This window comes from Ptychodera flava, chromosome 22, assembly GCF_041260155.1.
Source record: "Ptychodera flava strain L36383 chromosome 22, AS_Pfla_20210202, whole genome shotgun sequence".
Classification (NCBI taxonomy): Eukaryota; Metazoa; Hemichordata; class Enteropneusta; family Ptychoderidae; genus Ptychodera; species Ptychodera flava.
In genome coordinates this window covers 27,338,524-27,355,082 of record NC_091949.1, presented here as the reverse complement: position 1 = coordinate 27,355,082, position 16,559 = coordinate 27,338,524, and the positions used below count along the sequence as shown (strand labels likewise).

Sequence of the window (16,559 nt, the reverse complement as noted above, 5' to 3'; positions counted from 1 at the left end):
TCGAAAGTGGCATGTAAATTCAAACGTTTTAACATAACTTTTTTGATTTCCCCGCGATTTTCAAAAGCTAATAATGTGACAGAGAAAATAAAGATTATAACAACAAAATGTTGGCCGTCGTGTGTTGTGCATTCAAGTAAATGGCATCATGCTTGTTTCCTGTATGATCGCTATGTGTATGTGCAGGAAATACTGCACTTTTGGCTCTTTTCCGTGGGGCGCCATTTTATGAGTGTGGCATCCGTTTATTATTTTACCTGATAAGACTCGTAGGCATAGTCAAAATCAGTGAGCAGTGATACTTTTATATACGTCCTTCAGTTCACACATTGAAACGAACAAAGTTTGGTTTGAAAATAAAATCATAAAAATAATGCATAAAATTCACAGCTATTGGGGCTGTAAGTAGCATACGGTTTTGTTAGTTGAGGTCACGGCAGTTAATGACGTGAATTTCACTGCGACACTTTGTAGATAATAATTGAACGAAGAATTGGTCACAAATTTGTTACTAGTCATACCCAAACGATTTGAGTTTTCAACTTTAGATATTCTAACAAAAATTGCTAAAGCTATAACCTGTAAAGGTCATGGAAGAACATGCAAAGAACATCAGTTACCTGTCGCTACTTTGAACAATGTCTTGGCCATAGAATGAAACTTTCATTATACTAAGCATTCTCCAAGCTGTTTTCTCCATTATGCGCCGTAAGCGGATATTTCAAATATGTATAAGAAAACTGCCAGAAATAAGGGAAGTTTTCAACGATGACTGTTGTAGAGATTATCTCGAGCGTTTTAATATTATCATTAATTCATCGATCAAAACAAAGTATGAAAACATTATTATCGATTGTATGGGCAAGACGCATGATAATATTTCAAGTTGCTAAATGTCAATTGGGTATCCCGGAGGTTTACACGCTGTAATCGAATGTCAACCTTTTAGACACCGAGGGATATGTGTTATAGTTGACATATTTTTTCCTTGACTGTGATCAAATGAAGAACTTCAATGACAAACTGTCATGCCTTTAGATAAAGCATACTTTGCTTGATTTATTTCGATTTTAGTACATATCTCGATAAACAGGGCTGACTTATTTACTCCGAGTTATGCAAGCCGTTGAAAGAACATACTTGTGACGTAATGACTTTTTGACCACTCGATTTCGACCCGTGGGGAAGCGGTCATTATGCCACTCGCATTTTCCACTGTGGAAAGAAAGAAATATATAAGGAAATGACAAAATTATCACAACAAGCCAAGTATCCATTATTTTTCTACAAATTACTGTAAATTGAGATCATTCTAAAAATTCTGCGTAATCTTAAAGTTTGAACTATCTTTATTAACGATATCAATTCGCCCTTTGCACTTTGTCAGTCATTTTGAAGTGTCGGTCGCAAGCGAGGATCAGCGCTCGATTCACAGGGCAAAGGTCAGATGATAGTCACTCAGTCTACACGTAACTCCCGAAAAGTTATACACGGTCTCAAAGTTATCATAGGCCCCAAAATTTATCTCAGACAAAGTTTCATCATTTTACAAGAACAAAATTCAATAGGAATTCCCACGGAACGGACACTGTCAGGTCGTTTCAGCTGGCCAAGGCCAACGCTCAGAGATGGAAGGCAAAGTTAAACGCTTACGTACGCTAGAGCGACCTGCTGCCAGTTTGTTAATTTATTCGTGAGTTTGCTATTGCTCTGCATGCTCTAAACTGGGCCAATTTATTTTCCTAGTATTCGGCGAAAATATTAATGTCACGACGACTTCGATGGCTAAACATTCGGTCTGGAGGCAGTACACCTGTATCCTAGGGAATTGGAACAACGTTCGTCGGAGGAAGTGGTATGGTCAAGGTAGTATGGTCATAGGAACGCTAACATGCGCGTTGGCAGCATAAGTGAAACACGGGACTCTGAGTCATTTTTTTCCAGTCGGATGTACGTTGCTGAATTCTAATAATTATGGGTGATTATTACGAATTTTCCCGTCGGACGTAAATTTCGACAAAGGAGAAATACCAGCCGTCATGTTGTTTGTTTACATTGACTAGAGCATCAAAGCAAATCGCAAGCATGCGTGTCTCGGGACTATATACGCGCGTTGTCGCAAAGTAGAATGACTGACGAGAGTATGAATTTCTGATTTTTTGTCGAAGAGGACAAACTTGGTCATGCATGTGAATAATGGGCTAAATTAAAATATCTCATAGCCTATCTGAATTACCTCATGCAGTGGTAGACTGGCACGTTACATCATGTTTCTAGCTAATTTTAGAATTTGAGAAAGTCTTCGACTCTTTTAAGGTACTGCAACATCTGCTCGTTGTGAGCATTCACATTAATAGTGAACAAATGATGGCAAGGTTCATTACAACGACACGAAATGTCAACAGTACATGAAGAATCTTCTTGAACGAGATGACTGAGCGAATTCTTAGACACGTATATCCTTTCTTTTGATATTCCGATTTGAAAGTAGTTTTTCGTGTCGGAACGAAGTACTTTCTCCATTTCCACAGATATACTACTGCTGCTCTTTTGAAATCGTAAGGGACACAGTAAATTACTATGAAACTAGTTTTTGTACGTCGTAACAGAAGGACTCGAAATGAGCAAATAAGCGTTTCCTTGAAATGATGCGGATAATTAGTCTGCGACGCATTGCTGAAAAGGTCTGATCACAATATTGAGAGTATAAGAGAATAAACTTTAGTCGCCATCTAAACGGTAAAGTTCCCCTTAATGACTTTGCTTTAATCTAGTTCATCTGATGCCTGTTCAAATTCAACGATGAAGAAAATATCAATGATATTATTAAGTAGGTCAAACTGTATACATATACGTGTTTGTTTACGCAAGCTTCTTGTAGAGTATTGACAAGATTGTGAGTCTGTCAATATTTGTAAGTAAGGTACTTCATCTCCCGTAAATTTCAGCAAACTTTCACCAGACATCTAATGGTGTGTCTATAAATAGGCTTCCACTGAGTATATTACTCCCATTCTCGTATAGAAACTTAATGAAAGCACGGCTTCATGTTATTCCGTTAATGATCGTTAAAACCTTTATGACAGTCACTGCCGGCTTATGAGAGAAAAACAACTAAATGTATCAATTGGATAAGTCATGTAGTCGCCGGATCATTGAGATGCCTTGATAGTAATAACTCGGTAACCAGGTCGACTGAGCGAATGTGTTTGTGAATGGGGAGCAGTGTTTCATTCCACATCAAAATTAAAATTGTGAAAAATGTCCTTTTAATCTTGAATATTCTTCGTCTAATTTCACATGGGTGTTCTATTTCATTGACCTTGTGCCAAATCGCCAGGGTGGTTGCCTATATTTTGACATTTTTATATTTGGAGTGGCATTTATATAGATACCGATGCAATTCAATTTGCAATTTATATTTAGACTTAATAATGAGGGTCAACAGCGATACAGGGTATCGAAATTAATTTTACTTTTTCAAATGTTCCATAACAAGCATTTGATTTACAATAACATACCCTTTGCATTTTTCTATGCAACAAGTGAGAGAAATGTTGAGAAGTTTTTAGGTTGAATCTTTAACCATCATTGCATATTTTTTTCTAATGGTAATCTCTCTCTATTTAATTCCAGACTATCAAGATGTTGCTATCCATCGTAGTCCTGTACGCTCTCTGTTGGATGCCCTTTAACTTGTTTTATCTGGTGACATTGTTCAACGGAGCAACAATTCACGATTATTACCAGCAAGAAGCTACCGTCACCGCCTACCTATGTGTATTGACTTGGATAGCTATGACTGACAGCTTTATCAATCCTCTGATATACGTCTTTCTGAATGACGGGTTTAGGGTGAGTAGCGAAGCGATCAAAATTATTTTGCATCTTTCTGTTCATTTCCATATTCCGTGCATGAAATCAATCGGAAAAGAATAAAAGTATGACGTACATGGATTGACGTAGTCTCCTAACGTTTTATTGTTCACATCATTAAATTTTGTGTCATGATAACAGAGAATACCAAGAATATATCGTATTAGAGCCCACGGTACAATGGTTATGAAAAAGTCAATAAAATTATATATTTTTTCAGTATTTTGCAACATATCCCTTAATAGTTTAAGTATATAAAGTTCTTAATACCCTCCCTTTAGATGCAAATCGATTCAAATTCTTGAATAATATTCTCTTGAATATGACAAGATTAATTAGACTGACAATCTTTGAGATAAAACAATTTTTGTATTGTTTTTGTAAATTGCCAGTTTCTTGCCTTCATGTAACAAGTTATAAGAGATTCTCTAACTTCGAACCAATCTCATATTGCATTGAAAGAAATCATCGATGTCTATTGCGAACATAAACAAATGCACGATTTTAAAATGTCTGTTTGCCTACCTTTTATTGACTGTAGGAGGATTTGAAGAGATTCTGTAGACGGGTTTGCAAGTTTGGAATGGCACCAGAGAGGAGAAATTTTAACCCTTCTCTGCGCATGAGCATGTCATGTCGATCTACGCTGACCAGAACGACAAGGCAGCGAACCACTATACAAGACGTTTGCTCCGTGAAGGACCACCGTTCCTTGTCGGTAAACACGTTCCAAAGCCTGAAGACGAACGGTACTGGCGCGTATAACACAACCTATGAGTACAAATCGGCATCGAGGAGTACTTCATTTACATCGGAGACCATTAAAACGTAAATTTAAATCATTTTTCCCAACCAATCTATCCTGCCTGTCCCCTTTGTTTATTATCTTTGTTGTGCCAGTGTGTTTCTCAGTGTGATTTTGTGTCTGTATGTGCGAAAGAATGTACGTATGTGCGTTATGTGTGTACAATGCATGCACGCATGAATATATGCATGTATACCTCAGCAAAAACCTGATAAAGTCTGTACATCTCCCCTGGGTGTTGATGGATGATCGGCTTAAATATTATACTGAGTTTATGAATACACTACTGAGAAAATGTACAAATCAGCTAAAATATGAAAGGTCAAAATCGGAGCTACGGCTGTAGATCTCACAGTATTTAAATGATTACATGTGCTATGCATTAATAAAACATTGAAGAGTTCTTAATCATACTTTTCATATTTCATATATTCAACGCATAGAATAATTGTTCTAGAATGACATCGATGTCACATAAATATTAATTGCAAGAAACAGGAATCTAACAATATAACCTGTTAATTTCACCATTCATATGAATAATGTTTCCTGATCTGCCAATGCATCTTTTTTAAAAATTGTCCGAATAAGTTCTTCGTATGTGCGAGATAGTTTGAAGAAAGACTGAAATATAATGACTCTGTTTTATGTGTAATTTCTTTCTATCTTGTAGACTGTCTTTGACGTTAGACAAGGAGTGTGCAACGAAATTTCATGCAACTTCGAAACCTTGAAACGGCGAAGAGGTCCACTAAAACCACTTCTTCTCGGTGGAGATCACGACTGGCTCAGTGATAGGACTCAAAATACCAAATGTTGCCTGATGTTCTTGGTTAATTACTAATATGCTCCTGAAAATTCTTACAGTATAATATATTACGATACTTTAATATTATTTTAACGGTCGCAGCCTTTTTCTTCTGAATGTCGGACCTATGTTTGGACAGAAAGTTACTTGTGATGTTATCCACATGAACCTTTTTTCACAACGAGATCTCGCTTGACTAAGATAGTTTCGGTAACGTTGGCTAGCTTTGACAATAACGTCCAGCTTTTGTGAAGGTTATAGAGTCATTTGGTTTTACTAAAACGGGAGACTTGTGTGACGTCTTAACACCGTATATTATGAATTGTATAGTTTGGGCCGCATGACCATATGTGCCGAACCTATAGCCACGCAAGATCTCGAGAACTGTCGCTCAGTATAGAAAATGGATCATGGCATGTGCACATTGTGATGATATTTGCTTTTACCACACCCTGGGGCAATATCATATTTTCGAAATGAGTATTATACAAGCTTGAAACATTTGGAATAAGGATTTTTGAAATTATCATTTTATATGCGGAAACGTGAAATATAGGAAAATATAAGAGTTCATATAAGTGAGCACGTGAAACATTTTCGCCGTCACGTAATCTGTAAATAAATGTAATTTGTAATTTAGTACATGTAATATACTTTGTATTAGAAAACAGTAAAGTCTTATAACCTTCAGAGTGCCTATTGTATGACTTATTAAGTTGATTAGTTATATTTATATTACACAAGAGACATTTTTGCCTGATTCATCTCACACCAAATGTCTTAATCGGCGATTTTATCAGAAATCGAGGGTGACGTCAGTGATGGCGTCATCTTGGCTGAGTCATCACAAATTAGACACTACACTACTGAGTCTTTCAAGCTACAATTGTACTTTGAATTTGCCCTTTTCCCGTAGTGGAAATACGCGAATTGCATAAATACTGATCCACTTTTTAATAAAACTTTTGTACGTAATTGTAAACTGAAAGGTTGCACAGAATACTTCGGTGTCATGTCTTGTGAATATTGAAACATATCGGCTGCCATCATTTTGGATTTTGGTCTCTTTTCCCAGCCAGGGACATGATGGTGTACAGCACTGGCTATATCGCATGAAATGATTACACTTCTTATTAAAATTAAGTGTTCTTTCATCGTGCCGAATTATTGTCTAAAAATGCATGTCATTTCATCGAGGGGCAAAGTATTGGCTTCTCAGGGGCTATTTGCCACAGAATGGCAAAGGATGGGTAAACTTTCAACAGCAGCAAACATAACTTTATTGGAACTAATTCGGGATGATTGCATATTTTAATTGTTCCAATTTATCAAAAGTGATAGGTGCCATATAACTTAAATAAGAAATAGTAGAAATGTCTCATAAAGATAAGTGAGTTGCAAAAAGGAAAAGTAGATGAACTCACCTTTGCTGATTAAACCAACATTAATACGATATATAATTTTCCCAAATTAGTTCCAATCGTGTTAAATACATTTCTTTTGTGAATGTCGACTATGTTACGCGCTTTGATAACTTTTTTCCATTATCTTATGTCATGTCAAAGTAAATATGAATCGAAGCTGCATGTGATATATGTCTGAAAAGTGTTGCTTCTCCTTTGACAGTGTAACAAATTGTATTTAATATCAGTAGTTTAAGTCTAAAATGCACAAAATATAAATAGCACGTATATTTAAGATGAAAGCTTCAAATTTCGGAAGCTGACATTCATAAGAAATTACGTTATGTTCGATTGATTCACGTGTTTATCAGATTCACTTAGTGTTCTCTGCTGCTTTGTTTGCCTTAAAGTAAAACATTAGCTACAGTATCATTGCATTCTCGCCTCCAAAAATTAAAAGTCCTTTCACGACTTTCTTGGGAAAGAGAACTCATTACTTGTAACTTATGATTCATTTCAAGAACTATAGGCGGAATTTGAACCAGGTAATTCATATAAAAATGTTTTAGAGAATTGTAAAGAATTAGTGTTTTGTTCATATAGGTACTGTTTTCCCCTTACACTTCGAAATTTTAGCGGCCGTTTTACGTTGTTGTGTCGAAAGTAAGAGTTCTCAAATTTTATAAGGAACAGCTATAAGATGTTGTATTTGTACTTAAATAATATCAGCCCAGCTTTCGATGAAGAAGACACGTCTCTTGACATTTAAAAGGATTGATTTATTTACAAAATAAAATGACGAAATGGATTTTTCATGTAAGACTCAATCGATTGTAAAAAGGCATAAAAAATGTCGCTCTAACATGGTGTTTATGCCATATTTATACCTCGTGCTTATCACATTGCACAATATTCACATGCAAAGCGACTTTTTAGTGTGTAAATTTCAACTTCGGCGATCACGTAAATCTGTTTGGTCTTTCTGTAAAAGGATAGTCCGGCTGTTTACAGTTGATGATTGGCATTATTTCACACTTCTTGCAAAATATATTCTAATTGCTTTATGTGTAATTTTCTTGATATCATGTCTGTTGATATGTTTCTGGTTATTTCATATCCTTAAGAAGTTCAAGACATCAACATTTTCGAATAATTTCATAATGAACGTGTAAGAAATGTCATACTTTGTGAATGCACGCTTAATTAATAAGTTTGTACTTGTAACTTCAGGATGAAAACTAATTATCTTTCATTAAAACCGTATATACCCACCTTTGAGCAGTGTATCCTTTTACTGTGTCTTTTAAAGCAGAACTGAAGAACTCTTTGTCCAGTTTGAACAATTTTGCAAATCAACATATCCCATTTGTTCCAGTTCTTCCGCAAAGGTATGGTAGGGCTGTGGTAAACAAAACCGTTTTCTTTACGGATACTGGGCCTGGGGTTCTTCGGGTGTGCTGTGTTTAAGACATAGACGACCGAGTGAGCATGTGTGAACCGCCGACCACGATATAATAGTGTTAGCTAGAATATTGCAAAAACAACCGTATTTACCTTGTGTTTTACAAGCAAAGACGATGTATTAAGATAATATCTGGTGCCTACCCAAGATTTTTGCTTTCAAGAGTATTCCAGTGCTTTTTCGAGCCTCCCTCATGGAACCCTTGTTCACATTTATTCAATAAACGGACGTAACTACCTCAAACTTATTGTGGGCAATTGTTAAAATATTGAATACTAAACTCAAGTACAGTTCGAATAATGCGTATTTTAACTGCATGTTCCATATTAATATCAAGTACCGACGAATTTGCACAGAGATATTTTACATTAGTTGGTAATCATCTTTTTTTGACGTTTCTGGAAAACAGAAAACGGTGGAAAATGATCATTGAACATTTTTCGCAACTGTGAAAGGTTTTGCTGGTAAGATTCCGCCATTTTCGCTATGGCACACAGTCGCTGTATGACTTAAATGATCTCCTTCGTGTCAAAGAAGATGTGTTCATAAACTGACCTTTATCATTTATTTAGATACATGTAGTACGATAAATACCTGTATCAATGTTATCATTATACATAGATGTAAGCCCCTTGCAGCGGATAAGGCTCAAAACATGGAAAGTAAATGTTGAACATGGCGTCAGCAGTCGCTTTGGCAATTTCTTAAAAATAATTCCACAATATTTCTATCACGTTGCTATTTCCTTTTGTCAGAGAAGCAATATCATGGTAAGTAGAGCGTGCAATTTATGTAGATACGTGAGTTCAAGTGTTAAAGTAGGGTGATGCCCCCTATTTGATCAGTATGTCGAGCGACGCTAATCACTCGGCTCAATCAGTTATGGGAGTAAGGGAGGAAGTCGACGTGAGCTTTTTGTCTTATCTACGGCAAGTGGTTTACTTTTTATCCGGGGAAGCTGTCATTTGACCTGAGTAATGTGGACTTCAAGGCGTCTCAGAGTCGTTGAACATTATACATCTCCACGAATAGTTGATCGAGCGATGCAATTTGAATATCAAGTGGATTAAACTGTCGTCGATGGGTCGGAAGATTGTTCATTATCTAGCCCTTCATTTAAGAAGAGTAATGTGAGGTCAATCGTGCGTAGTCATGGTGTATATAGGGTCGCGATGGCAATACATTTACCTTGTAGTTAACATCCGAGAGCCAATGATAAGTAACGACAATCGATTTTGAGTGATACCAGACCACAGATATATATATATATATATATATATATATATATATATATATATATATATATATATATATATATATATATATATATATATATATATATATATATATATATATATATATATATATATACGTACAATTGAATGTGTTACAGCAATGAGCGAAGACTGCAATCCCTGAAATGTATCAACTGTTTCGGACGCGTTTCATCATCCTTTCTGGTGGTTGTATCAATCACTGAGGTAGACTTGTCATGCTCAATCAAGAATATTATTTATTGCGAGTCAGTTCGAGGTCTTCATGGTTATTATAAGAAAAAGTATTTCAATCACCACTTTTGCCTTCTCTCTGTCATTTCCTGATTTGACCCTAGGGTTTCCCAAAGGCGTCATATCCAATTACTAGAACCCCGTTTCTAATTTTTTAAAGCCATAAAAAATTCGACCGTTCCGTTCCTTTATTGCTTAACACCAAAGGTGTGATGGTACAATAAGATGCAGAAGGAATAAGATGTTTCCAACACAGCGCACTGAATGATATCGTAGTGTAATTGTAGAATGTACACTTCAAAAATCCTGAAGTAATTTTTGTCATCAGGTTAGTACAAATATATTGTTCAACAGAATAAAATATTCATTTCAAAACTAATATATATGATTGACCTATAAAGATACATGGAGGTTTCACGAATGACAAAAACATGGGAGTTACCCGAACAATGGGTAAAATAATCTTTGCAGGGCTCAACTATTCGTCAACACGTCGACAAACAGCATATGATAACATGAAATAGTTCTGTTAAAATGTTTATTTGATTTGTCACTTTGAGGCATACTTTGCCAAATTACCCCATGGTCAAATATAATCGGCCGACTTAGGTCTTCGAATGAATGCTTTCACCCATTTATTCATTATAAGCTATGGTAGAATGTCAAAAATTATGTATATAAAGGCTATAATGATTAAAGGTACAACAAAATCAGTGATGTGTAACGGTGATTTTATAGTGCCAGCCGTTAGTTTTACAACCTGAACTGTTAAATCGATTTTCCGAAGTCAGGAATATACCATTTGTCGACACAGTTTGGCGTATCTCACCATTACTATACTTCTAATTGATGGTATATCCTTATTTTGGAAATAAAAAGTTGTCGTAGTCTCGCTGTTCCTAGCAGAACTGTTCAAGAAATGTTTGAAAGTATGTCGATGAAGGCCGTTAGCTATTCAAAGAGGTGTCAGTTTTGAAGGTATACGAAGGAATGGCAAAAAGTTTATTTTAAAATCATTTGTTCGATTCAGATAATAGGGAAAGGGTACTTATACTAAGCGTGAAACAAATGATTTTACTCATAAAATTTAGATTCACAAAAAGTGGTATAGGGAGATGTTTTCCAAAATATTGCTAACATAAATACATTGGTGGTGAATTAACACGAGCTAGCTGTAGTTTGAATGAAGCAATATTTGCAGCTCACGAATAAAAATGTACTAGTAACTTTAGGTTATTAGTGTTGATGAGACTGCAACTTTCATCGTGGCTGGTAGCAGCAACATATTATTATAACAAACATTCTACATGCAGTCTTTTTTATAAAGAGTTATGTCTGTAGAGTACGTTCATGGTAAGCTTATTTTTTCCATTAAATATAATTTTGTCTGAAGTAGTGACAAACACGCCCACGTCCTCTTTCTCCACCAATCGCAATAATAATTTCATACTGTGATCTTTAGTAGTCGGCAGCCAATATAAACTTCAGTGGAAAGTAACTTCCCAGGTGTCCCGATTGCTGCATTCTAGGTTGATTCTTACTGTTGTATCCAACAATAACTTCCAATCGAATATATTCGATTTACTCGCAATTCTTTTAAGACTCTGTATAATGCTGTACGAAATTCAGACTGTTCACGCCCCCTTACTTACGTCAATGTGGTGGTTTGAATATGTTCTAAAATCGTGTTCGGCAGTATTGCTTTTTTGCTAGGAGAAGTGTTAAGATCTAGTATCCTTTTAAGATGTAACATACATGGACCTATCATATTTACATGCTTAAACGTTTACGTACGTTAGTGCGCATGTAGCTATGGATTAACCTGATTACAGTTTGGAGTCAAACATTTGACCCCAATTTCCCTTCAGTAACGTATCCATGCATTTAATGATGAATAGGAAAAAATTCATGAAATATCAGTGGATAGGAAATTGGAGTTAAAGTTTAATTTGACAATATACCTGTCAGATGCCTATCTGTGGTTTGAAATGTCCCTAATAGGTAACCTGCTAAAGTACACTTAGATTTCTGCCGTTTCCTGCCAACGCTAGAAATGACCTTAGTGACCCCACTGATTTATAGCGCCAGGATCATTACCGCTAGAATTCCTCATATCCTTCCTCAAGCATTCAATAATGAAGTTGAACAATTTCTCAATATTTTCCATCTTACCACCACAAAGGTATAAGAAAGTGGTACGTGCATGGTTTCTGAAAACCTGTACCGAGACATTTTGTGAATGTGCTTTCAAAGTATAAAGTGGACTTACCAGAACAGAAACGCAAAGAAGTTTAGATTTCTAGACATATATCAAACTTGTATACTTCCAGGGTGCCATGTCATTTGCAGTACGCATTAACAAAGTGTTAAACATAATCACGTAAATCATAATATCGTAGATGACAGGAATATATTGTTCTTCCAAAGATGCTAACAGTTGTGAGTACACCATTAATTTCTCAAGTGTTTTACTGGACACATATTATCCTTTATGTCCCAAAGTTTTATTGTACAATCCGATTTAGTAATACAATACTCTAGACTCGTATTGTCCAAAATATTATTTCATGGACCAATTTATTTTTGTAATTAGTACAGAGAGCACGGACATGATAGGTCATTAATAAATTATAAATTGATTTATTTTTCAAGTAACACAATATATGTTGTTTCATTTAGCATGCTAAACTTAGATTAAGTCTTTATCAGTCATGGTTTTTAATCTCCCGGAGTATAATTGGTTTTATTAAGTATTAATTTTCGACATATTTCATATTTTTGAAATTAATACCTAAGGCAAATGATTGGTGCCCATGGAATAATAACCAATATGTTAATATTTGCCTTCCGCTAGAAGGTATGGTTTCAGCTAGAATAATTCCATGATTAGTTCAAATGCTTAGGGCAACTTGAAGACACACAAATACTTACAGGTATCTGCTTTATTGGAGACCGTTTCTGTAATGCTGTATTCATTCAATGGAACAGGCTAGGAACTCGACTGATAAACAACTTGCAATTTGTGTGAAACACGCGTACTGTGAGACACGATCATTGTAATTGTAGCGTCAGCTATCCTGATGCACGCCACTTGTAACATCCTTAGATTCGGTCACAGGTAGACAAAATTAACGCGGGCAAAAAAATATATAGCGTTCATTATAGGTTTAATCATAACTGATAGCTTAACCTCGGAAGGGGTTGAGTGAGATATCGAACAACACTGTGCAAGTGTATTTGTCTTTGATATAGATACAGGTATCGTGTCTTCTTTCTGTCACATTTAACTTTAAGAATGCTGCAAATACGGTCACTACAGAAACAGAAAATATCCCTTCGACGGTAAATTTAGCACGACATTTCTTAATGTGCTTCACAGGTTAAAGGGGAAGATACACAGCCGTCATATACCCTTTATTTTATATGTTTTTGCCTCTGTATCTTAATTGTTCTTTTCTCAAAAATTGTCCTTATACAAGAAAAGGTTAATATGATTAGTGTTTCAGTATGCAAATTCATTGATATTGAGTCATCGGCATAAGTATAAAATCAGCAATTGGCCTATTTTGTTGCACCATCAGCATTCTTGTGTTCAGTTACATTTTTCTTTGTGCGTATTTTAAGGTGTGCTTGATTGATGGCTGTCGGTTTGAAAAAGATGATATAACAAAATGTTTACTCAGCAGCCACTTCGATTCATGTCGGTAGATAAATTTATTCCAATTAGTATGCCGTGGTATTCTGTACTCTTAAAAACTATGCATACAATTAATTTACGGATAATTAATTTGCATGTGAATTTGTTTTTTCGTGGGACCACAGTGGAAATAACTTTTCTGTGTTATCCCAGCACTTTCGTGTTTGTCTTTTTTTCTTGTTGTATTGTATGTTTTTAAAGTGCAAAAAAACTCAAGTCAAATAAAAAAATACGGAGTGACATAAAACAAAATGTCGTCCAATGGCTATCTGCCAGGTATAAAATGTCTCTCATGTTTTACTTTTTCTTCAAGCTTTGGCATTGATCCGATGAAGCTCGTCGTAGTAATAGCTCAGATTTTTAAAATGTAACAAACTGGCCTCATGTTTGTGGCTATATTATTGTATATCATGAAGAGACTTGCAAAACTAGAGTGCACTTCCGGTGAACCTAGATATCGATTTCCTCCGAGTTTAATAAAAATAGTCTGCAATTTTACTCTGTGGGCTATAATTGTTAAAAAACATGTTCATTTTCAATAAATCTTTATCAAGTAAACCAAAGACAAAAACATCAAACCAGTCCTATCCACAAAAAAACATCTTTGTATCAGATACTTTTTACATAAAATCAATAGTGAACTAGTGAATCGACAGGCAGAGACACACTTATAGACAGACACTCATGGCGACGACACTTTCCTTCATGTGTGAATATGCTAAGTTCGATATATAGAAAGCTGAATTCTTCTTATCAACATTCTCACATGGTAATAGCATTTAGCTCTTTAAACATGCAAGTTTAACATCTGTATGTTTACTATGTTATCACGCAATTTTGATATTTATTTTATTTTACAAATAAAGTTTTAAAACTGAGTAACTGCAAATCGTATCCTGTTTGACTAAAAATAAACAATTGCAGGTATAAATATATTTTATTCCGAACATTTGTTATATCGGCAACTCTTTTGACGAGGATATAAACACAGATGAAATGGTAACAAGTATAGCGGTCCAGTGACAGTCTATTTTACAAGATGAATTTTCTACATTAGATATTCATTAAACACCTGATGCCAAATTTATTTTTTGTCAAACAAGAGCTAGTTCCCCTTTGTTGATGTCTAAAACCTCAACGACATCAGACAGCCTTTTAGCCGGACAAAAATAAAACTGTAAGTGTATCCAATATTTGCAACATGTAAAGACTTATTTGAATCGCGGTACGCGATTCAGGCTTATTATCTAAAATTTCAAAGTTGTAATCGCCTAATATTGACGTATGATATGACGTTATAAGGAATACCTAACTTTCAAGTGTTCATGGCTTAATAAAGGATTTTAATGTACTATAATTTCATCGCTCCAGGAGTCACATAAGTTAGTAGATAGCGTATCGTTTCATGTCCTGTGACTCACAAACATCCATTTAATGACTACAATCCTTTGGGATATTACCGTAGAACACTATGAAACCTTCCTGTCCATTAACCAACAGCAGTGGTTAGGGATGACTTTTCTCCAGGACATCGGTTGCTCAAAACTATATGCCTCTGTTGGATATTTCAAACTTGTTTCACATTCATTGGCAAATTATTCTCAATGGAGTGTTTTTACGAAAATGACCCACCATGGAAATATTTTTCCCGTTTTGCGCAAAGCTATATTTATTATCCTTATCATTACGAGTTACCTATCAATTCTTAGATAATCATATATGAAACATATAGTCACATAAAACTTTTGGAAGAAGAATATTCTGTTTTGATTCCAATTTTCAGAGCAAATATATTACTATATAGATGTTTTCATCCGTTTTCTTTAAATGTGAATGTCTTTTTTAACACATTTGTTCAAAACACGGCTAGAAGATCTGTATCTCTAACGGGTGTCAATGATTCCTCGAAGTTCGGGTAGTGTAAGAGTGTAAAGCAGGATCAAAATGTCAAGAGAAAACGAGTAATATATTTAAGTTATTTCGACGATCTGCTCAACTTCAGAGAAAGAATCACTAGCTTACCCAGGTTATAAAGATAGATAAAATGCATATTTATCATTACGAAGGTCACATCTGTTCAAAAGATATGTTTGTGACATATTTGCTCTGTGCACAGACAAAATTTTTCTCCTTGTCTGTGCTCTGTGTAAGTGGGCAGTCATGATCTAACTTATATGGCTGGATAACCAAATAAGGCATGGTATACTCTCATTCTGTCTATCTGTCTGTCTGTCTGCTTGTTTGTCTGTCTGCTTGTTTGTCTATCTATCTATCTATCTATCTATCTATCTATCTATCTATCTATCTATCTATCTACCGTCTGTCTGTCTATCTGTCTATCTGTCTGTCTGTCTGTCTGTCTGTCTGTCTGTTTGTCTGCCTGCCTTTCCATCTATCCATCCTTATATCTATTTAGCGATGTCGGCATAAGATGGATGAATTGATGGATATTTCGAAAGGACATGTTGCCTTAAAATGAAAAAGTGATTTACATATCGGTTATAAAGGGAAGATAAAGTAGGTTGATAGCTAGCTAGCTAGCTACTAGATAGATAGATAGATAGATAGATAGATAGATAGATAGATAGATAGATAGATAGATAGATAGATAGATAGATAGATAGATAGATAAAATAAATTGACATGATGAATATGATAATTAATAACATAAATAATGATCATGATGAAATTTGAAATTAGAAGAATAAAAATGATTATTTTGATTTTGTTCTACATGGTCTAGTTACGCTGCAAGAAACTGTTATTTTTAAACCAGTACATTCATGAATCTGGAAATGAGCTGTTCCAGTAATTGACCCTTTTTCTTAAGTATAACATATCTAAGAGGGAGATTATAAAATGTAAGTATCTCAACTGGTAACACATGATTGGTAAACAAGGCTACAGATTCAGATCTACAAAATATGCCATAGGGTCACCTTCAAGCGTTGTGGGAATATTGATAGGCTTCTTTAGCAGTTGACACTTCCAAGTGTGAAG

General features: G+C 35.2%; 1 protein-coding gene across 1 annotated transcript in view; it reads left to right on the top strand.

The window, feature by feature from the left end:
* Nucleotides 1–8,167, top strand: part of LOC139123098 (substance-K receptor-like) — a 54,927-nt gene extending 46,760 nt beyond the window's left edge. Inside the window, exons 4-6 of the mRNA XM_070689086.1 lie at nt 3,637–3,855; nt 4,418–4,704; nt 5,355–8,167. Coding sequence (XP_070545187.1) covers nt 3,637–3,855; nt 4,418–4,704; nt 5,355–5,415 — 567 coding nt within the window. The 3' untranslated portion in view covers nt 5,416–8,167. The remainder of the gene's footprint in view (nt 1–3,636; nt 3,856–4,417; nt 4,705–5,354) is intronic.
* The last annotated feature ends 8,392 nt before the right edge of the window (nt 8,168–16,559 follow it).